Source organism: Phyllostomus hastatus, unplaced genomic scaffold (genome assembly GCF_019186645.2).
Source record: "Phyllostomus hastatus isolate PE091 unplaced genomic scaffold, TTU_PhHast_1.1 phas_contig_1162, whole genome shotgun sequence".
Classification (NCBI taxonomy): domain Eukaryota; kingdom Metazoa; phylum Chordata; class Mammalia; order Chiroptera; family Phyllostomidae; genus Phyllostomus; species Phyllostomus hastatus.
The window spans coordinates 3,794,834-3,817,973 of record NW_025333537.1 but is presented as its reverse complement, the minus strand read 5'-3'; the positions used below and the strand labels follow the sequence as shown (position 1 = coordinate 3,817,973).

The following is a 23,140-nucleotide window of genomic DNA, read 5'->3' as shown; positions in this document are numbered from 1 at the left end:
CAGGTGTGTGGTCCCTGTCATGGTTCACAAACACTCCTTTCAGCACTGGTTTTAAGGTTTCTTATACCCACCGCCTTCTGCTCGCTGAGAATTTTGCCTTTCTCGTGAGCCTCCTCTTCGTGTCTCTGCATCATATTCTCCAGGGTCTCTTTATCGGCCAGGTCCTTCTTTATCTGATTGTCCAACACCTGTGAGAAACAAAAGAAGAAGAGAGTTTTCTGAGCAGCAAAGCTGAGGAGGGAAGGCTAACCGAGGGCAACTGAGCAAGTGGGGAAAGGGGGTAGCGGGGGAGAAGCAGTGGAGAGGACAAGCCCTCTGAACTCTGGGGTCAGGAGAGGGTTTGAGAATCTGGTTCTCAGCTGAAAGGAGGTTAAGAAGCCTTACCATGAAAGGGCAAATAACCCATGCACTTGAACTAAGACCTTATTTTAAAATCAGCAGGCAAAACTACCCAAGATATAGATCCAAAATGGAGGTGAACTCCAAAATGAGAGAGAAGACAAGAACCCTCTACAGATCTCATAATCTTAAGATAATACCTGGGGACAGCTTTGTTATAGCCAGCAGTGTTCAGAATACTGCTTGCCCTTAATTGGTAGGAAATTTATCTAGCTATCTCTGGGTTGTGTACGAAGAGACAGAAAGCTGAAGACCGAGAAGTCTCTGTGACCAGGGCTGATGTTCAGACACAGTCAGAGACCAGAGGATTCTGCCCACCAGTCAAGTAGGTGGAGAGTCAACATAAAAGAAAGAAAAAACAGATCCCTCTTTCCTGCTCTTTCCTCTGATCCAGCTGCAAAAAAGTCACTGGAAAGAGAAACCTTTCCCAGGAGAACAGACGCCAGTGTCCTCCACGCTGAGAACGCCGCTGGAAGCACCTACTGTTCACAAGAGGAAGAAATAAAACAGCAATGGTGTCGCTATCCACCAGCTTGATCTAATGTTCCACAAGGCAGACACAGCCCCACTGGTCGCCAAAACAACAAGGGGAAAAAAAAAGGGAAATGGGAAGACAACATCATAACTTGTCCAAGCCTTTGACCACAAACAACCCTGTGTCTCTCATCTGAGAGAATCCACTCTGCTTTTCTGAATGACACCAGCTGCATCTGGTACTGGAAAGATAGCTGAAACAAATTGGGGTCACAGATGGGACTGAAATGTGCCTTTCCTACAATGTCTATTGTGAGGGGATCTTCACAGAGCATGGGGACATCACCCCTAAAAAGAGGCAGTCGGCAGGTAGGGGGTCCACATGATAAAGAAAGGAAAGAACAGGTTTCAAAGAGGGCTTTAAACTAGAACTGACTGATGGAAAAATATAGAATAAGAGCTGGTGGAGAAGAACAAAAGGTGGAGGACAGGGTCACAGGAAGAGGGAAGGAGCTCAACAGGATAAGTGGCCCATTCTCTTGGATGTCAGGGCATGATTCTAAAATTACAAACAAGAAAAGGACAGAATCTAGGGTATGATTATAATTATAACTAAAACGGCCTCACAGAGTCTGGAACAGGAAACACAAAGCACGACGGTCTAAAAAGAAGGTTTCATAAAGATTTCAGGAGGGAAGACGGAAGAAAACAGATCTTCCCTAACATTCCCTAGGATCTATAAGACAAAGTTCTTTCCATCTTGAAGGCAGCAGAGACCACATAATATCTAGACCCAGCATGCTCTTTCCTTACAAGGTACTAAAGCAATGACGTACATTTTCAGGATGCCTCTGCTCAAAAAAAAAAAAAAAAGACTCCAACTTTGGCAGTAACAGAAACCAGTAAGTGGTAAAGGTGGGCTAGAAGGAATAAGCCACAGTCAAAATGGAACATGCTTTTTTTTTTTTTGACAGGGAAGTCAATATAATCATACAAATATCAACGAATTTTGCAAAGGGTTATTTTCATCATGCAAAGGTGGCGATGGACTCCAGTGTACATTCTCCTAATGTTATGAAAGTTATTCTGTGCCAAAAATAAAAGTCTGGATGCCGGTAAACTGAAATGCCTGGTATATAAAGTTTGAAATGCACTAAAGTAGGGGGTCATGCTAAAACATTGAGGTCACTTCTGGGTTATTTACCTATATTCCTTTTAATAAAAAATAAGCAAAAGTAACACTCAGGGTAAAAGAGAGAAGGGGCCGAGGCAGGGACTGTGAGATGTCGTGTGAGCATATGCGCGTTTGGTTCTTCAGAAAGAGGGCCAGTCCACTCTTTGAGAATACCAACCAAATCAGTAACAGCATCATCGCAACAATTAAGTTTTCTTCACTGTCTGATTTGGAAAGAGAAGAAACAATATTTAAGATATAATGACCAATGTCTGATTCTCTAGAATGTAAGAATTAAAGGCTAGGTCCCAAAGCATAATAAAAAATGTGATGCAATTTTAAAAGGAAATCAATACGATGGCATCCATTTCTGGTCACTGAGTTTATTAATAATAATTCAATTGAAACAATAGTTTCAATAATTAAAATAAATGTGTTATTTTTACATGGTGGGTTATATTATTTAGGCCACCTCTTTTACAGAGACTAACTTAAAATGCTAGATAAAATATGTAAAACACTTTTCCCAATGCACATACAAGTGAAAGTAGAAACCAAGGAGGCTAAAAATGGCATAAACCTGTTTTTAATTTGAGACATATGTTAAACCAAACAAACCAGACTTTAATTTTTAATAGCCTCAAAGGGTAAGAAGACAGACAAGTCAAAGCCCAAGGCCACCCCCCAAGGTGGGCACACGTTTTCATTCAATGTCTCAAAGAATTCGCACTAATGATTTCTCAAGGAAAATGAACAGCTCCATGAAAAAGAACCAAGAGAAACAACAGAGCAGAAATAGACCTTCTGATACTTCTGATATCAGAATTGTCAGTCACAGATCGTAAAACAACTATGCTTAATGCACTTAAAGAAATAAAAGACAAACTTAGAAATGAATGCATGAAATAGAAAAATTATTGTCTTAACCAATATAGGAAACTTGGAAAAGAACCCACTAAAAATACAGTAAATGAAATTTTAAACTCAATGGGTAGCTTTAACAGCAGATTATACAGGTAAGAATTAGTAAACTGGAAAATCTGTCAGAACTTACCCAGAATATAGCACTGACAGATAAAGAAATGAAAAATACAAACAAAGGATAGATTGGAGATGATCTAACACAAGCCTAATCAAATTCAAAAAGAAAAAGGAAAAAGAAAAGGGGAAGAGAAAATATTTGAGATATAATGATCAAAAATTTTCTGGAATTGATAAGTAGTAATATGCTCAAAGCTCTGTATATTTTAAGCAGGATAAATAAAATCTACAACTAGACACATGACAGTAAAGCTTCAAAAAATTAGAAAGAAAGCAAATTTTAAAAACAGTCAAAGGGAAGAAAAATCAGTTCTTTTCAAACACAGCAACAGTTAGATTGACAGCTGACTTCTCAATAGCAGTATAAAAACCCAAAGTCAATGGAATGATAACTGCCAACCTAGAATTCTATACCCAGCCAAAATATCTTTCAAGGATGAAAATAAAAAACATTTTCAAACAAACAGATCAGAGAGCTTGTCATCAGCAGAACTTCGCCAAATAATGTCCTGAAGAATACACTTTAGACTTATCAGAGGGATCACTTCATAAATTGTATAAATGTCTGATCACTATGCTATACACCTAAAACTAATATAATATGGAATGTCAACTGTAATTGAAAAAAAATTTTTTTAACTTTGAGCATATACTTTAAACAAACAAACCAAAAAGGATCCTAGATCTGAATGCAGGAAGGAAACTAAAAGCAAAGAATGTGGTGAATCTGTCTAAATCTAAATTATTATGGACTGAATGAGAGTGGACCAAAAAACATTTTAAAGATAAAACTGAGATACATAATGACCACATTTTTAAAATAAATTTTTTTAACCTCTGTTCTCCATGCTCCCACATAGATACCACCCCAAAACCTCCCACTACGGCCTGAGGACGGCATTTACCCCAGACAGTCTTTGGTCTAGCAAGAAGTGGCCCAAAGTGCCCAGAAAGAGAGAAGCTACATGGTGCTCTAGGAGGAATGCCAGGGAAGATCAGAAAGTGTCTTTACTTTAATTTTTTCCTCATAGTGCTGCTCTTTCTGTTTCAGGTGGGCCTCTAGGTGCTGGGCTGAGATCTGGGCCTCCCGGTGCTTCTCCTCCAGCTCCTGGACACAAAAGAACAGATAGTCAGGTATGCAAAGGGGAGGACGTAGCCAGTGTATGTTAGACATTCACAGGAAACATGACTTTGGCATAGACACCACAGGCAACAGACATCTGTTCCTTCATCACTAGCCCTAAGGCTCTTGGGAAGGAAACCACCAAGGGGCCGTGGCCCTGGGCTTCCGAAGACCAAGTATACACATATATGCACACACAGCTGGTGGGCGGGAATCAGAAATCTGTCAGTACGACAAGTCAGACTAAGGCAGCTCTTCGTCTCTGAATAGAAAAATAAGAGAAACAAGGCAACATTGGAATGTTTAGTGCAGTGCAAAGCCCTGACCACTATCCTGAGCCTCAGGCCACTTTCACTGCTGTGACAGCCTTAAATGAGAATAAGTAATTTTAATTTTTTTTTAATTTACAGTTAATTTATTACAATAAAAATATAGTTTGTATTTTCTTTATTAACAAAATGATTGCTCAAGAACCCTAGCTGAGGGGAAAAAAAGCTGATATTACAATTCAAACACTGAGTTTTGAATGATTATTTTAACTGGTTGATATGCAGAATATGTGAATGGAGACATTCATAAAAGTCTAATGTTTACATCAGCGATTTTCAACCTTTTTCATCTCAAGGCACACATAAACTAATTACTAAAATCCTGTGGCACACCAAAAAAATATCTTTTGCTAATCTGACAAAAAATAGGTATGATTATGATTCATTCACACCAGATGGCTATTGTTGTGTTGGCTGCTGTCGTTTTTTTATTTGACATTCTAATGGGGAAGAGGCCAGTGCCCCTGACTAAACTGTCAGGTACTGCACATTTAAAAATAATTTTTTTTACTGCCCTAAATTTTTTATTAGGTTTTTACAAGCCTAACTTTTACAAACACTTTTTACAAACATTACTTATATTAGTGTTAGCAATGGATAAAAATTCTTGCAGCGCACGAGTTGAAAATCACTGGTTTGCATGATATGATGCTAATGGTAACAAAGCAGAACATAAAATACACTGATAATAATGATATAAATATGTATGCATGCATATTAAAGATTGGAAGAGAATTTGGAGCAATATAAATAGCTCAAATTTAAGGTTCTCTGCATTCCTTTATTAAGTACTCTACTTTTAAACAAAATTGTAATTCATCTGAAAATTATACACATTTACCAATGTTTTATAAACTGATCTATAAACAGCAGCATTCAATTCACAGAAACACTCTTTAAATGCATATCTGCATTTAAATATCATATCTGCATTTATGTTAAATCTTATGAATCTACACCAATTAGTTAATTATTAAAATAAAGTTATTAGTCCAAAAATAAGATTAAAAAGTACAAAAAGGGAAAAAAAGTTACCACTCCAAGTTTTAATCTCTTTACACTATTATGAAATTTTTCTCTGAAGTAGAAGCAATTATAAAAGTTTTGAAGAAAGAATAAATTATACAGGATATGTCCATAAAATGGGAAGAAAATACTTCCAAATTCACATGCACATAAAAATGTTAAGTTTTTGACATTCTGAAGTCTACAAACGTTGGCTTTTCTTTGGGGGCCAGTGAAGTGTTCAGTTTTAAGAGTAGGTGCAGAGGATCTGTTGCAATCTAATGGATGTGATCTTAAAAACTTGAACGTAAACAGGATTTTAATTAATAAAACTGCAGGGTGTCCAACCCGCAGCCCACAAGCCGCATGCTGCCAAGGATGGCTATGAGTGCGGCCCAACACGAAATCATAAATTTACTTAAAACCTTTTTTTGTTCATCAGTTTTCATTACTCTTTGTGTACTTAATGTGTGGTCCAAGACAACGCTTCCTCTTCCAGTGCGGCCCGGAAATGCCAAAAGGTTGGACACCCCTGAAAGGCTTGATGTGGACTAAAGGATCCTCTGCAATGACTTGTTTTATTAAAGCAAAATACTTTGCTATAACGAGAACCCCAATTATCTGTGTTGAAAGTTCTTACCAGAACAGCAAATATTTTAAAGCACATGACATTTTGGAATCTGTTTCCAAGCACCATCCTTATATAATGGTATTAAAAACCACCCTTTGCCCATGTCCTAGGTACTTTGCAGCCTAAGCACAGGGTTCTTGAGCAAAAGGCACCTTCCAGTAAATGAACTCACAACCACAAAGGTACTCACTCAGGCAGATGGCAGATACATTGAAACAAAGAAATATAACTACTTTTTCTTTATATTATAAAGAAGTTGATAATCATCTTTTCTTAGTTTCAGTCCTCATAAGATAGCACAGGAATGGAAATCAGAATCTAAATCAGGTCAAAAACTCAGAGATCTGAGACTGACAGCTTTAAGACCAAATTTCTGGTCTATATGTGAATGGTAGTTTACAACAAATAGTCAAAGAATGCAGAGCTCTGTACTCCTAAATTGCAAGTGAACCTTTGGAAAGGCAGACACTCTAGAATCTGACTTCTTAGAGGTTTGGCATTTTTTGTTGTTGTTGTCATTTTTTAAAATGTTATCTTTTCTGTATGTAATGGATCAAACTCTTCAGTCTTGTTATGCAAACACTGTTGTTTGCTGCTGTATTTCCAGCTCCTAGAACATTGCCTGGCACATAGTAGAAGCTCATTAAATATTTGTTGAATGAATGAATGAACACATCACCAGTAAACAGAGAAACACTTTGCAACCACAAGAGACTTAACCACTTCATTTGTACCAAGCAAAGGATAGTTGTGGTAGGATCTCGGTGAGATCTAATTTTACTCACGAAAAAATCCACATACTTGACAATTGCCAAGAGAAACTTTGATGACGGAACAAGAGAACAGAAAGGGTAGACCAACAGTTACATTTGCCTTTGTGTACAGACGTATATGTGAAGACTCTGTGCCCAAGCAAAACAATCCAACCAATTTCTCTTTCACCAGTTTGCTCAAGAGCATCCATATGCTCGTGAATATACACAAACACAGAAACGTCAAGTTTAAAGGTTTTTTTTTTTTTTTTATTAAGAACAGGCTTAAAAGTTGGCTATTCTTGAGTTCATATGGTTGCTGGTGACTCATTTCCCAGAAGTGATGCAAAGAAAGAGAGAGAGAGAGAGAGAGAGAGATGAAATGACCCGCTCACCACCTCGCCTCCTTATGGTGGAGAGAAACAGCCAACGACTCCAGAGTCTCTTCCGGGGCGGGGGAGAAGGGAGCTATGAACAGACTCCGAGTCATCACGAAGTGGCATTAAATTTCTGGCTTTGGGACTGAGATCCAAGGAGGGTCCTTCAAAGGGTCACCTGCCTTCCACCATGGCAGGGGCAAAATTTTCAACCCACCTGCAAGTAACCGCCCGAGCCTTCCCTGATAAAGTTAAATTAGTCACCAGAACTGAAAACGGAATCATAATAATTACAAAGCTAAAAAAAGACCTGCTACATCTAAGGAAACTGAAAAAAATAATAATAACAACAACCAACTGTAGCAGAGAGAGTGAGTGGGTGAACACTATGACAAATACTACTCTGGGAAAAACAACTCTGCATGACTAATTTTTTCTTCCCCAAAAGCAAGAATCCGGGTTTTAGTCTTAGAAGTCTAAAGCCCTATAGCTTTTTAAATTGGCATTGCCAAGTTAATAGCCATACAAAACTCTGCTCACAGAAGGACATAAATGCTCCTGGAAAAAAATCTATTGGAAATGACAGAGTATGCACATTCATGTTTTAAAATGTCAGGCAGTAGCAAACAGAGTAAAAAAAAAAAATATTTACGGATCTGTTACCAGTGCTGAAATGTCCAAAATTTGCTTATTCATCCTGTTCTCTGCTGTGGCATACGCTGAAGTCACTTCTCTTATTTCGCCTACTCAGTGACGCCTCCCCTCTGCTGGCGTTTGATGCTTCTTTTTACCCCCTTCCCTCTGCAACCTCTAACCTGTTATCTTTTAACTTTTCGACTTTCGTTCCTGCTCACCAGAATTTTATCAGCCATCTGCTGGATCTGTTGGGATTTTGTCTGGATGTCATCCTTCAGTCTGTTTTCTCTACGCTCCATGGTCTCTAGCCTCTTTACCTTGTTCTCCAGAGAATGGCGGCGTTCCTGTAGATCGTGAATCAATCAGAGAGTTTTAATGGGGTACCCGCTACGGGTATAACGCCTGTACTCAAGGAAGGAAGAGAAGTCTCAGGCACCCGCAGCAACGGCGAAGAAAATAAGACTCTAGGATTCAAGTACTCGGTTGTGTAGGTTACAAGAGTGCATTCATTCATTCAAATATTTACCAAGCACCTACTATCTGCAAAAGTATCACACCAGGCATCACGGAAAATTGAGAGGAAGCCAACATAATTCCTGCCCTTGCTAAAGATAAGGCAAACACAGATAAACACAGCATAGGTTAAGAGGGGGAAGAGCTATAGAGCAAACAGGTACAGAGTGCTGTGGAAGGTCGGAAGCAGGACAGAGGAATTTTTACCCAACAGGTGAGGGGAAGAGTCACAGAGACGTGAGCTCCGGAGAGGGCCGGGACATGGGGAGGGCAGAAGAGGAGGGTGGAAGGCCTCTCAGACGAAGATAGACACATTAGCAGAAACACGGAGGGGGTCAAGAGGCCGTTTAGGCCCCTGCTGAAGCCTGGGGCACCTACAGCTTAGGATGTGTGATGGGGAGAAGCAAGAGTAAAGGTGAAGTTCGTGGGTCAAATGGTTGAGAGTCTCATCTACCGGGCTCAGAGGTGCACCTAAAATACATAGAAGCCCTGAAAGGTTTGGAATGGCTAAGGGGCTGGGGGGTGTTGAGCCTTCTGTCTGAGGTCCACGAGTCTTACACTGTATAAGCTAACTTGAAGGAAGGAGAGACTAGAAGCAGAAGGCAAAAAAAAAAAAAAATTACTACATGTGCTCAGCTAAGAGGAAGAGGGTCTGGTCTATAAGGAGGCCTGCAGAAATGGCAAGCAGGGGGTGAATGGGGGAGACAGTGTGGCTGTATTTATAGGACTGAGTCCCTCAGTGAACAGCAGGGTCCACAGGGAAGCAGATGACGTCAAGAGTTCAAGCCTGGGGTGACTAGATGCATGATGCTGGCCCTGACCACCACGAGGAAACTGAGAAGGGAACTCAGTTCGTGGGGGAAGCCCCTGAGTTCATTCTGCATTTGCTGCGCTGTTCAGGCGCCCAGTCCACATGTCAGGGGAGCAGTGGGAAATGCTGCCTGGAACATGAGTGAGGATGGCCCCGAAGACACATGAGCCCATAGGTTCATGCCGGCACTGTGACAGGGAAAGCAGAAGGCCCAGCAACAGGGGCTTGGTTAAGTGAACCACGGCACATCCATTCTGTAGATCAGCCACCAAGGAGCTGGGGGAGACGGAAAGGAGAAAAAGGGAAGTGTCACTTTTTATTCTATATCCTTCAGTACTTAAAGTTTTTGACAATGAGAAACATTTGTGTGTTTCCTGTATAATTATATAAATGATTTCAACAACAACAACAACAAAGAATTTGAGGGAGAGAAGACACCCAGAAACATAAATCTGGGAAGTCATCGACACACAGGTAATAGCTGAAGCCTTGAAAATTAACATGTTATTAACACTGTGGGGAAAAGGCAGAGAATAACAAGGGTACAGGGGGAAGAAAAAGAAAAACTCGGGGATGGCATTCCAGTCTGTCTATGTAAATATAAATAATCCTTCCCAGATCTGTGAGCAGGTCAGAGGAGAACAGAAAGGAAAACCTTTCATCAAAACGTCTTTCTACCTGAAGCCTCTGTAACAAATCTTTCTTCCCCTTCGGGGAAAACGTTTCCGAGCCTCTCGAATTTCAAAGATATTTGCAGAAAGGAAAGCAGTTTGATCAGACAATAAGCAAGAGGTGGCCTCGCAGGCCCGCTCCCGTAGCACAGCCCAAGGCCGGCCACTGTCACTCCCAGGTGGCCACGCCGGGACCGGGGGCAGTCCACCGTGGGCCGGCAGTCCCCTGCTCACCTCGGCTTCCACCAGCTTCTTTTTTATGCCCTCAGAAGAATCCTCGCGGTTCTGCAGCTTCTCCAGCTCACGCTCGGCTCGCTCCTTCGCCTGGCGGATATTCTGCAGCAGCTCGGTGGCCTCTGTGCTGGCTTTCACAGCCTACCAGGAAAGAAGGGACAGAAGATGGATGGCCAAGTTTATTCAATATTCTAAATGGAAAAAGTCAGGCAACACAGTATTTATAGTATATCCATTTTTTCAAAACATACAAACATTTATTTTATTCTGTATTTTGTCTGTTCTAAGGTGCACCTACTTTTTTTTTTTAAACATCACTGAATTTGGAATGCATCCTACAATAAAAATTGACAGCATTATTTTCTTTCTTGGGCTACATAAAATAATGGTCTATCTAATAACCATGAGCATCTTAGATTCGATGCAATGTAGGTTCGGTGCAAACACAAGAGTCTAGAAGGATTTATCTATCCAGGTAACAATGTATTCACCTCGGAGCATTAATTCCTTATTTAATTATCCTATGGATAATTTGTACTATGTTTATAAGAAAACAAGATAGAAAAACTGTAATTTAAACTATTTTTCCAATAAGGATCCTTCAAAGGGCATAACAACCATAGTATACATGGTAATTTGCAAATCTGTATTTTTTTTAAATAACACCTTTTGTAGTTAATTTTTATTTGGGTCTTCACTTTACTGTCGCTCTTACAGCATCATAGTAAAGATCTGAGGTTAAGAGACCAACAACTTCACACTTATTTCCTCTAAATCAAAATTTTAAAAACTAGAAACTTAAAATTTAAAAGTGTAAACTGCAAGAAAACTCCAGTTTCTAGACCAGCACTGTCCACGCAAGAGCCACTAACCACATGTGGCCCTGGAGCTCCTGAATGTGGCTAGTGTGACTACGAATTATTTTTTATTTAGGTTTAATTCATTAAAAAACTGCAATAGTGTCAATGTTTTAATGTTGATACATGCTCCCATGATATATTGGATACGCTGGGTTAAATAAACTATATCTCAAATAATTCCATCCATTCTTTTTTGCTTTTTCTAGTGTGCCTACTAGCAAATTTTAAATTACATCTGTGGCCGACATTTGTAGCTTGCATCACACTTCTACTGGAGAGCACAGTTCTAGGTGAAATGCACAAGCGGCTAGCTGAAAGAGGGCAGTAAAGGCTTCCATTAGTGAGCTCAAGAATGGGTAAGAGGAAAAGAGATGAACAGAGAAAACGGGGTGGATACAGACAATGGAAGGGACATACAGACAATGGAAGAAGGGAATCCTGTCACGTGCCACAAAAGGGATGAAACTCAAGGACACTATGCTAAGTGAAATAAGCCAGTCACAAAAGGACAAATACTGTATAATCCCACTCGCGTGAAGTATTTAAAGCAGTCAAAACCACAGAAACAGAAAGTTTAAAAAAGTGGTTGCCAAGGGTGGGGGAACGAAGAGGGGTGTTAGTGTTTGGCAGGTACAGACTTTCAGCTTTGCAAGATGGAAAAGCTCTGGAGATCCATGGCACAATAATGTGAATGTATTTAACAGTGCTGATGATATACTCGAAATGGTTACAATGGTAAATTTAATGTTATGTGTTTTTCACCCCAATTTTTAAAGAAAAGAGTAAGAAGGGGTGCTGTTAAACTAAACCAATGAACACGTTTGCAAACATCCACGAGGCACGTCTCAGAACCACATTCACTCTGGACCTTTCACTGGCATTCCCCGTGTTCCACCAGCGTGGGCTTGGCAGGACGCTGAAACCAAACCCACCGCCTGCCCCCACCACGAGACGACTCCACGGCTCCGCCCACCTCCCGTGCACAGCCACGCTGCCCACAGAGCGTCAGCGGAAAGCAGCCTGGGTCAGGAACGACACGTGCTTCCCTTACAAATGTGCAAAACGGGGAGCCTGGCCCCACGAAGGGAAAGAAGCGCTTCTGGGGTTCTGGTGTAATATAATTAGAACTTTTACTGGAGAGTCTCACACAGCTTGGTTTTTAAAAATAAACACTGCTGACACATCTCAAAAGAAAAAGTAGATTCAGAACACTCATATTTTCAGGTAATAGCTCACTCCCCCTTCATTTCCCTCCGTGCTGGGTGACTAAATCTGTTTGTTTCATCTTCCATGCTCCAGGAGGAGGCAAGGGAAAGTATCTGGAATTGGGGGCTAAGTTCCCCCCCAAAATCACCTAGGGCTTACCTTTTCCAGCTTCTCTTGGAGCTCCTGAATTTTGAGCTGCTGTTCAGCATTGATCTACAATTAAAATCCCAGGAAATAAAGCAAAAGGCAAATCGGTATTAAGATCTTGCTATTTTTACTGTAGTCCTATTTTCTTGAGGTTTCTGTGGGGTCTTTTTGTTTTGTTTTCCAGTACCTACTAACGGAGAGGAAAAACAAGTGGCCTATCAGAAAAGACTTTGAAGGTCCCAGTGCAAACCTCCACGTTGGCTATTCCTCCAGAACCAGCCACATTCAAATGGCAAAAAGAAAATCAAAGTCACCCGCTGCCTTAAGACAATGAGAACTTTCACGTATATTTTACTGAGAGTCTGCGATTACTTGTTACTGTGAGCAGGTATGACCAAAAAAAAAAAAAAAAGGTGTGTCCTTATCCCTTTTTTATCCCATTTAGAAGCATAGTTGAAGCTAAAAGTGGTCACTCGGAGGTTGACCATCCAGATAAACCTGGAAGAAGGTTCTCTGTTCATTGCAAGAGTATTCTTACCAATGATTGGCCACTGACAGTAAAAGATTATCTACCAAAAATAACAATATCAATAATGAAAAATACCTTCTCCAGTTTGGAATATTCTCCCACTTCAGGCTTCCCTTGATCCTTAGCCTGTAATTTAAAAGATATGACATAATGGGAAGGTTCAAGAATATAAAAGTCTTCCAAGACAACATTACCTCCTGTATTTTCTTGGTCTCTGACCAAAATGATGATGGATGATGATGATGATGAGGATGATGATAAAGAGGTTATCTTCCATAAATAAAGACCAGGAACTTTCCAGGGTATCCCACTATTTCTCAAATGTACACCTATTAGCTAGTATTCTCTTTATTCTTGCTAAGACCATCCATGATTCCACCCCCAAAACACCGTCCAGGCGGGCGGGCGGCCGGCTACCTTCATCAGCTTATGCTGGCATTCTGTTGCTTTCCGCTTGAACTCCTCGGCGGCAAGCCGGGACTCTCTCAGCTCTGATTCATAGAGATCACTCCGTCTTCTTGCCGAAACCAGGTCCTCTTCCAACTGATTCATCATTAACCTCATTTCTTCCACTTGAGCCTGGTACTCCTACAAGAGCAGACAATGGAAGACAGGTGAGCTTCAGAACTCCTAAAAGGAAAGACGGGCAGTGAAGATGGACAAACACCAGCCACTGAGGGAAGACAAACACTGAAGAGAGACTGGCCGAGAACAGACCTAGAGAGAAGGTAAGACAGATGGGCAGAAGGGAGAGGCGTGGGAGGAGGAGGAGGGAGAAAAGAGTATTATATCTTTAAACTGTTTTAATGTGGAACATGTATCACTACGAACACCATTGGGAACACATGTGCCTATAATAAGACTCTTTGAGCAAATAACACCACAAATAAGCCCAGAGCCTTACGGCATTTGCAACACCAGAGAGTCGTAAGGGATGTTCTTCAAACAACCAGGATAAACTGCTTGTGTGTAGCTTTCTTCCAAGGGTAATCATTTATATAGATTTGTCCTTTAGAAGTCATGTGTTCCTAACATAATTAGATATGGTACTAGTTTTAAAATTAACCTTTCAGACAGCAGAAGAGGGTAATTGGAAATCTCAGTGGACAGAATCTCGGAAGGTGAAACTCATCATGTCAGTTTCTCACCATTAATTTCTCTGGGCCCAAAACTGAATGATGATGAACTTAACATTGCTCTTGAAACGCAAGTCACCCTGAAATTTGGAAGAGTCAGGAAACACTGGCTCTGGTCTAAATAACTTGTGAGAAAAATTCCAAAGAAAGAATTATCTTGTTCCCTCCAACAAACCCTTTAAAGTGATCCAAACAGCCTGACCTTTTCCAAAATGCATTTCTAAAATCAAAACAGAACATTTGAATCGAGGTTTTTCAAAATTGGATTTACCAAAAGAAATAAGCAATGGTTTTGAAGACTTTCGGCCAAAATATGAAAATATTCTTTGTTAGCAAAATCAAAGCTTATACATATAAGAATTAGGAATGACTATTAAAAAATTTTTTTTTTGATCCTCACCAGAGAACATCTTTTTTCATTGCTTTCTGAGAGAGAAGAAAACAGACAGAGAAACATTAATGCAAGAGAGAAGCATTGACTGGTTGTCTCCTGTATGCATCCAGAGCACGAGTAACACATGCCTGCACCTGGACCAGGCATCGAACCCACAACTAGGTATGCGCCCTGACCAAGAATTGAACCTGCAACATTTTGGCTGTGAGATGATGCTCCAACCAACTGAGCTACACCAGCCGGTGCACGAATGACCATTTATGCAATACAAAATGCCTTGGGGTGGTAGAGGGCAGGGAGGGGGTGGGACATAAAATGAAAAGCACAAAGAATTGAATCAAGACTGTCTTTGACATTCACAATATACCATGAACACCTCTAAGATCCATTCTCCCAAGAAATAATTGAAGAGGTATCAATTAAGCAAGGGTATGTTGTTGTTGTTTTACTAACAGGGTACAATGTAAACCTTTCGGCCTATTGTAACAGGCAATTCCCCAGTGCACACTGAAGCGGGGGAGGGGGGTGATGCCCTTATGAAAATTGGGTAGTTGTCATGCAAGCACACCTCTCACGATATCACTGGTACAGGAGAAATGGGGAAAAAAAAAAAAGAGCCCGAGTGAAGCACGGTCTCATATCACTGCACCCAAAAATACACCGCTATTGAAGGTCAAGCCTGGAAGTCACGGTCACCAGGTTTCTAGGTGATGTGGGTTATACAACCAAAGGTCTTTATAATTTGCTCACAGTTATCTGAACTCCCAGAGTGGAACATGAGCCAATTATGCAAAATGATACATCCTTTCCTTGGGGTTTCTCTAGACCCCTCGGCCAGGGACACATTATGACTGTCATGGCTCTGAGCACTGCACCTTCCTAGACTCTCTCCTCCGTAAAGAAAAAAAAAATTATTATTATTATTATATGTTGTAACTGTGTTCATATAAAGACAAAAACATTAATATTATCTATGAAAAGTTTCTCTGACCTAAAATCTCAAATTTTTTCTTCTAAATTAAAAAAGATATTTCAAACATTTTCTGGGCACCTAAATAAAAGTACCATCAGCCCTGCCCATAGCCACAAACACCGCACTGTGGAGGAAGCAGGGCTGGGAGAAAATCTTGGGCGTCTTATCCTCCACTCCCTTTTCTTTCTTGAACTTAGGTTAGTGAGAAGGGAATGTGATTTTCGTATTTTGTCAAGAGCAAGGGCAGAGCTGTTGCTTATCCGCCAGCGTCTCTCTTTCCTGAGCCGTCAGCACCCGGGGGAGGAAGGCAAGAACCGGGCAACACCTCCGTCAGCTCTCTGAGCTCTCGGGGCACCCCGCCTGCCACAAGCATCACCAGGAATCTGCCGCATCTGTTGACCTGCTGTTACTGTGCCGGACACTTCACGGCGATCTCGCACATCCAACAGCTAACCGAATCCCTGCTGCAGGATAAGTCCGAGAGAGCGTCAGGTCCCTTCCCAAGGGCAGCGGAGGGAGAGCGGCCCTAACGCAGCATGGGCCGGACCGTAGGTCAGAGCCGAGCGGGATCAGAGTGGGGAACCGTGGACAACTACCAAGGCCTCGGGTAAGCCTCAGGATTTGGTGGGAAGGGTCGAGACAGCCCTGAAGCACAAATGCCCTCTCTGTTTCCCAAATTTCCGTTTCCCTTCCTGGCGAGCGGGGGAGGGATCAGCAACTGCTAGTAAAGGTGCATGAATCAAATGATCATGTGAGACTCTTAGGCGTTTTTATTTCAAACCAAGTCCGAATACTCTACAGGAGGTAGCTAAGTAGAAGCAAAATGTTTAAAAAAAAAAAGTTATATAGGAATTAGCTTTTAAGATAAAGAACTGAGAGGAACCAACATGCTGCAAACCAATTATGTGGAGTTTGTTGAAAGCATGAAATACTTTTTCCTGGCCTGCAAACGTTCTGCTCTCATAAAACTTACCAAAAGTCATTTTAATAAATCCTTCTTCCAGTGAGAAACAAGAGCTGAAACGGGAAGTTTTCCCCCAATGAAACTTGTAGCGCTCATTAAATCTAGAATTCCACATGCAGGCCAACTGTGATATGAATCACAAAAGACGTTTCTTTGAACTCAGCCACCTTTCAAAATGTCCTGATAATTCTATTTCTGTGGAATTCTCGGACACCAGCTGCTCCCTCTGGTGGCCAAATACAGCTTTCATTTCCCCAGCATGTCACCAAAATCAAATTTCCAAACACATTGAAATAATGGGAGAAAAAGAATCCCACCTCTTGAAACCTACAGAATGGAGAACTATGTTGATAAAAGGGGCAATGAGTCAACTGTCAGAGCAGATTTTTCAAACTGTACGTGCGGCCTGTGCAGTCTCTAGGCTTAGTATTGTTCAGAAATCTACTCACCAGATTGCTGCGTTTCCTATGCGTATTTACTTAAAACATTTTTATCAAGCAAGAGGATATTAGGCAATCATTTTTAAACATTAAGGTGATAGATTATACCAACAAAATCCCCCAAACAGTAATTCTTTCTTTAAAGAATAGTGAATGGATCAAATTATTTGCAGGAGTTTCTTTCACTTAGCACCGCCCAGATGGCTAAGTCTGCACTACTCACAGACAAAAATGTTCATTCCCATCAGTGTTTACATGAGGTTTTCTGCAGTGAATGAGAGTTGCCTGGCAGCTGATAATTCAGTTCTTCAATTGCTCATTGCCATCTCTTCATTAAAGTCTCTATGTACAGTTTTTTTCAAACGACAGAAAAATCCATGTTGAAAAGGAAACAAGGAAGTGAAAGAAAAAACGAACCTTCTTGAAAGAAAACCCTTTTTGAAAGGGAAGAAAAAAGTGGGCTTTTTAAAGGTCTCGATGCTCTTTTCTATTAACACACAGGGGATGGCTTTCTGCACTCAGATTTGCTGTGTTAAATCTTAATCAGCCACACATACTCACGCTCTTCTTCTAGAAGACGCTTTCTTCACATTTTACTTATATAGTAAGTTTTACTTACTGCGAATTACCCTGGCTTCTCTCAAAAACTTAAAGTGCAACTGCAAAATCATTTTAAAAATCTTTATTATTTTGTTAATGATCTAAAGCAGAGGTTTGGCAAACTCTTCCTGTAAAAGACTATAGAGTGAGCAATTTCAGCTTTACGGGCCACATAACCTTTGTCACAACGACTCACCTCCACCAGACTAGCCCGATTCACAGCCGTGGACAGGACACGAGTGAATGCACAGGGCTGTGTTCCAGTAAAGGCTTTATTTATAGACACTGAAATTTGACTTCCACATACTTTTCACATGCCATGAAATTTCATTCTTCTTTTGATCACCCCCCCCCCACCGCCAACCATGTACAAATGCAAACACCATTCTTAGCTCGTGGTTGTGGAAAACAGGCGGTGGGCCGGATCTGCCCCGTGGGCCACAGGCGGCCCACCCGTGCTCCAGACCGGCTCCTTCAGCTGAAAAGAGCAGCCATTCTGGGGCACAGACACCAGAGGAGTTAGAGCCAGGCACTCAACGGTTTATAAAAAGATCGGGAAGCCAAAGTTTCCAAACGACCTACATACATCTCTCCCCGCCCCCACCCTCCTTCTCTCTCCTCCTCTCTGCCTCTCAAACACGCCTCTCCTGAAATCAGAGGTCCAAGTTGCCACCCTAGTCCTAGGCAGGCAGACATACCTGCTCTTTGATTTCTTGGAGCTTCCGGCTTTGCTCTCTGATATCATGGAGAAGCTGAAGTGCTTTGTCATCCTCCTGGGACACCTCCATCCTTGCTTGCTCCAAACTTCGCTTTAAGCTCTGCGGAAAGCAAAAATTTTAATAGGGATGCCCTGTGGAGTCTGCTGTGTTTGAAAAGACTCATTAAGGGAGCTGCAAGCTGCTTCGCAGACACCAAGACGGTTTCAGGTGACGGACCAAAGTTGACAACTTCCAGTTGGTTGCTGATTCCAGTTTTCCTCCTGTAAAAACCCTTGGGTTCAAGAAACATCATCTCAGCCCTGTGACCTGATGATCCAGCCTGAAGCTACATCAGCCTGTCTCCGACCACCGCCTACAGTCCTAGCAGATACTTACTTGTATGTTTACCGCTAAAAACTAGGAAGATCCCTTAGCCACGGTGACCACCATCAGGATGGCCACAGAATCTTTTCTGCAATATCAGTTATTCGGGGACTCACAAGTTTATAACTCTCTTTCAAAGTAGCAATGACTTCATTTTCTGCCCTGTTGTCATTTAAGACTCCAAGAAATCTATTTCCATCTCCTGGCTTACGTCTCCTGGATACCTTTCATCCATAAGGTTCCCTCAATGCTTCAGTGGCACTTAAATATATATCTGAAATACATAGCTGAATAACTTCACCCACCACTGAAAGGCAGCCAAATCTGGAATGGAAACATAGCAGTTACTCTTAATTAGCCACGTCCAATAGATTTCCTCTCCCGCGTGGGGGATAAAAAACTTGAAAAATGTGTGATTCAACTTCTTAAGACTGTTTAATTGGGCACAATTAAAAAAACACCTGGATGAAAATTTAACGAGACAATGGAGAAGACAGTCCACTCTTGTGAAGGAAAGGAAAAAAAAAAAGCCACATGGTAAATAATGACAGAGGGTCTGGGTTTTGAAGGCTGAGTTTTCTAGTTGCTATGCCGGTTGTAGGCAATGGAAAATTGATTTCAGACAGCTTCAAAATACATTTTCTCGTGCTCACTTGCGAGTTTGGTTCCCGAGGCTGATGGTGTCACACATGGTGTAGGTACAGACCAGAGAGGTTGGGATGGGAGATGTTAGGACCCTTTGTGAATTGCTGCAATGATGGCTACACCCATCTCCAAGCTCCGCGGCCTCCCTGGACTTTCTGGAGTCCAGGCTCATTTCCCTCTGGGACCTCTCGCCAGGCTCACACTACTCTGCAAATCACAACTCTTGCTTTTGCCTTCGCCCTTTCTCTACTCTCTGCCATTGGCTGTGATGTGCCTCATGGAGCTGTCATGAAACAGGATGAGACACACACAACAGGAAGTGCCACCTCCAAGGGAAGGGGGCTTTGGGGAAGGCTCACACTGCATTCTGTGATGTAGGTAGCAAGGTCCTGTTCCAGGAGGGATCTCTGAGTCTCAGAGGCCTTCAGCTCCACCTCCTTCTGACTAAGCACAGCCTCCACCTCTGACACTCTCCGATGTAACCGGGTCATTTCCTGCTCCATCTGAAATAAACACATCGACAGGTTAAAAAGGCCCGCAGAAGGTCGTCGGGGAGCTATCAATCTCAAGTAGCCTCCAAAACCACCTGGTGGTCTAGGCAGGCGCTGTTTCGCCAAAGGTTAGGGTGGAAATACCATTGTTTCTTCGCCCGGGAGCACACAGTTCTTCGTAAGGATGGGCACCAATGCTAAGTCACTCCTCTCATTCAAGTCTCGGTTCACACTTGATCACTTCTCTAACCCAGTGAGCAAGAAAGCCACAATCATCACTTTTCACCTGTTTGCTTTTTGGGTTGGTTGGGTTTTTGCAGACGTCACTTTAGTTTTACCCCAAATCCATCTTGATCCCCCCCCATCTCCTTGCAAAGATCTAGAGGACAAATCCAGGACAGGACAAGGAGATGTATTCGTCTGCACTCTTAGAAGTCCCGGGCAAGTAGTGACTTTTATGAGCTTCCGGAAAGCTGTCCCTGGGCAGGAACAGTGAGTGTTAAGAGACGTTGAGCATAATCAACACCGTGGCCGCAGTTACATAAGCAGGAGTTTTAAAAGACTAGGAAGAGAGACTTCGCATCACTCAAAGCAGATGGGATGCATCTCGGCCACAGGTGAGGACCCACGCCACCTGCCGGAAGAAGCAGACATCTGGCTGGGTCATGCTGAGGAACGGGCAGGTTTAAATCCAGGGCCTCCTCTGGTTAAGATTAAAGGATTTACAGCAACGTCAAGGCCCGAATTCATCTCCCTCTGAGCTGCCGGAGACGTGACTTCAGCGAGGGAGATAGCACCTCGCTCACTCTGTATGGATCAGGTGGCTCAGTGCCAGCAGCGGGCCCAGGTGGCTCCCTTGGCATATATTGATGGGAGGATCCTGGAGCAAGGAGAGAGGCCGGCTGCGGAAATAAATACCTTGTGACACTTGTCCTGGGAGTCTTGCAGCTCTTTGCTTTTGATGAGAAGTTTCTTTTCCATGGAGCTAGTCTTGGCAGGGGAGTCCAGGCCCGACACAACAGACCTAGAGAGAAGAAAGCCAAGTGTCAGGGAGCAAGTAGGTTGGCCCGAAACGCTGCATTCGGAAACTATGGCATAAACGGCAGACCTTCCAGAGTTCTGTGGTCATCAGCAGAGCTTCTGATGACATCAAGACCACAAGGCAGGCAGGTGAAAGGAAGCAAGAATTCTGGAAGCGTGAAGACCTGGGTGTAAATTCAGTTGCCACTGGCCTGAGGCAATGGTTCAGACTCTCTGAGCCCCGGTTTCCACATCTATGGTGTGGAATGATGATAATAAAAGGGCCTACTACACAGGAGAGTGTGAGCATTAGACGTAGCTCCTGCCTACCTGGCTTCATTCAATTACTCAGCAGGTATGTACTGTGTGCCTACTGTGTTCCAGCAACTGTTCCAGAAACTGTTCCAGGCACTGGAATAGCAGTAAACAAGGCATCAAGGTCCCTGCCCTCCTGGAACTCACAGTCCAGAGGGCAGAAAGACGACATCAGGCCAGGCCCTGGCCAGGTATCTCAGTAGGTGAGAGCGTTGTCTGAATGCACCAGTGCAAAACAAGGCGAGGTGATTATGACAGAGGAAATGGGTCAGGGGTCTGCTTGGTAATCAGGGAGTGCTTCTCTGAGGAGGTGACATTTGAGCTGGGCCTAAAGGATAAGAAGATGCAGGCCATCCAAAGCTCTGGAAGGAAATAAGGCCTAGGGAGGAGGGATAATAGATGCCACAACCCTAAGACAGAACAGAGCTAACACAGCTACTACCCGATAAATGTTGTTAGTTACAACATTTTATTGTTTATTCTATCTCCAAGCCAGCCAGTTGGTTCTGCTTCCTTTTATACAAACTGCTAAGGCTTATTACCATAGGCTGACAGTGCCCCGCCCCCAGGATGTCCACATCCTGATCTCCAGAACCTGTGAATCTGTTACCTGACGTGGCAAAGGAGACTCTGTAGATGTGATTTAGTTAAGGATTTTGAGATAAGGAAATTAATGTGAATTATCTGGTTTGATCCGATGTAATCACAAAGGGTCCTTACGAAAGGAAAGCAGGAGAGGAAAGGAGACGTGACAACAGGATTAGGGTCAGGATCAGGGAGATCTGAAGATGCTACAATGCTGGCTTCTGCGACGGAGGGCTATAAGCCAAGGAATTAGGACGGCCCGTTGAAGCTGGAAAAGGTGAGGAAACTGATTCTCTTAGAGGCTCCAGATTACGGTCTTACCTACACCTTGACTTCAGCCCAGTAAAACCCAACTCAGACTTCTGGCCTCCAGAACTCTAAGATGATAAACGTGTCCTGTTTTCAGCCACTGAAATCGTGGTAATTTGTTGTAGCAGCCATAGAAAGCCATACACTTTCTGGTCACTGACTACATGCCTGGTTCTGTTCTAACTCTAGACATGTTTTAACTTTTTATTAACCACGATAGCTCTAGGAGGCAGATACAATTCATTAACCTCATTTTACAGATGAGAAAATTAAGGCCCAGAGGTTAAAGAAACTGCCAGTTACTAAAACAGCTTCCGTTGGTCTCACAATAGAGACCTGGGGTAAAGAGACAGATATGATGAGCCTGATATAGCCCTCGGGAAAGTACCACAAAAACAATGCAGTGTGACCTCATGGGAGTGGGCTAGAAGGATGCACTCCCCACAGAAATACGCGCTTGTGTGCATCACTCACACACTCTGCCTCAGCCCTGAAAAGCAGTCCATCATGGGTGGAAATGGCCGTTCCCATCCAGGACAGCTTCCCGCGGTGGCTGGCTCCCTGGGCACGAACACTGGGACCGGTGAAGGGCAGGGCCAGAGCAACAACCAGCAAGGGTTCCCACACAGGGAGGGACGGGAGGCAGAGCCTGCCGCTGTCCCGCCGCCCCATCTCTGTTGCCTTGATAACGGGGTTGCGGGAGCTGGTTGTCAACCAGCATTCACATCTGAACAGCGTGTGAAAGTTCTTTCTGCTGACCCCAACCACTTCTCTGCCTGAAAGAGGCCAACTCCCTGCAGCAACTCAGAGCACCTCTCTCCCTGCCGCTCTCAACCCAGGAACAAGGGCTGACGCGATGCTGCTCTCGCAGTACCCCAGTGACAGCTCCCTGCAGACACACTACAGGGCAGCCCAGCAAGTTGACGCCCAGAGTCAGGCTGCTCTGTTCAAGTCGGACTCCACCCCTCTAGCTGTGCGACCCCTCTGATCTTCTGTTTCTTCCTCCATAAAATAGGGACATTTCTCCACCTACTTCAAAGAGTCCCTCTGGGGGTTGAATGAGATACTCCATGGAAAGCCCTGAGCACAGTGCCTGGCACATTCTGAGGGCTCAGTAAGTGCCAATCACAATCACCACCGTTATTTTTACCATCACTACCCATGCAACGTCATAAATAGCACATGCCTCACAGGCCTGAAACGGTCGCTTGAAATAGTCAAACTCAGGGGGTTGAATTCCCTCTGTGCTATTATTCACATTAAAATACATGTTA

The 23,140-nt window shown here is 42.8% G+C and overlaps 1 protein-coding gene across 8 annotated transcripts in view; it reads right to left on the bottom strand.

Moving 5' to 3' along the window:
- CIT (citron rho-interacting serine/threonine kinase) overlaps positions 1-23,140 on the bottom strand; it is a 141,605-nt gene that overhangs the window by 56,885 nt on the left and 61,580 nt on the right. For 7 of the 8 annotated variants that reach the window (XM_045842962.1, XM_045842982.1, XM_045842972.1 and 4 more), the window contains 10 exons: positions 20,556-20,661; positions 19,506-19,649; positions 18,118-18,237; positions 13,330-13,500; positions 12,988-13,038; positions 12,396-12,449; positions 10,171-10,311; positions 8,160-8,285; positions 4,101-4,196; positions 72-188 (listed from right to left, as the gene is read on the bottom strand). In XM_045842962.1, the coding sequence (XP_045698918.1) occupies positions 72-188; positions 4,101-4,196; positions 8,160-8,285; positions 10,171-10,311; positions 12,396-12,449; positions 12,988-13,038; positions 13,330-13,500; positions 18,118-18,237; positions 19,506-19,649; positions 20,556-20,661 (1,126 nt within the window). Of the gene's footprint in view, positions 1-71; positions 189-4,100; positions 4,197-8,159; positions 8,286-10,170; positions 10,312-12,395; positions 12,450-12,987; positions 13,039-13,329; positions 13,501-18,117; positions 18,238-19,505; positions 19,650-19,781; positions 20,467-20,555; positions 20,662-23,140 lie in introns of those variants that run through there. The other variant, XM_045843021.1, reaches the window with a different exon arrangement.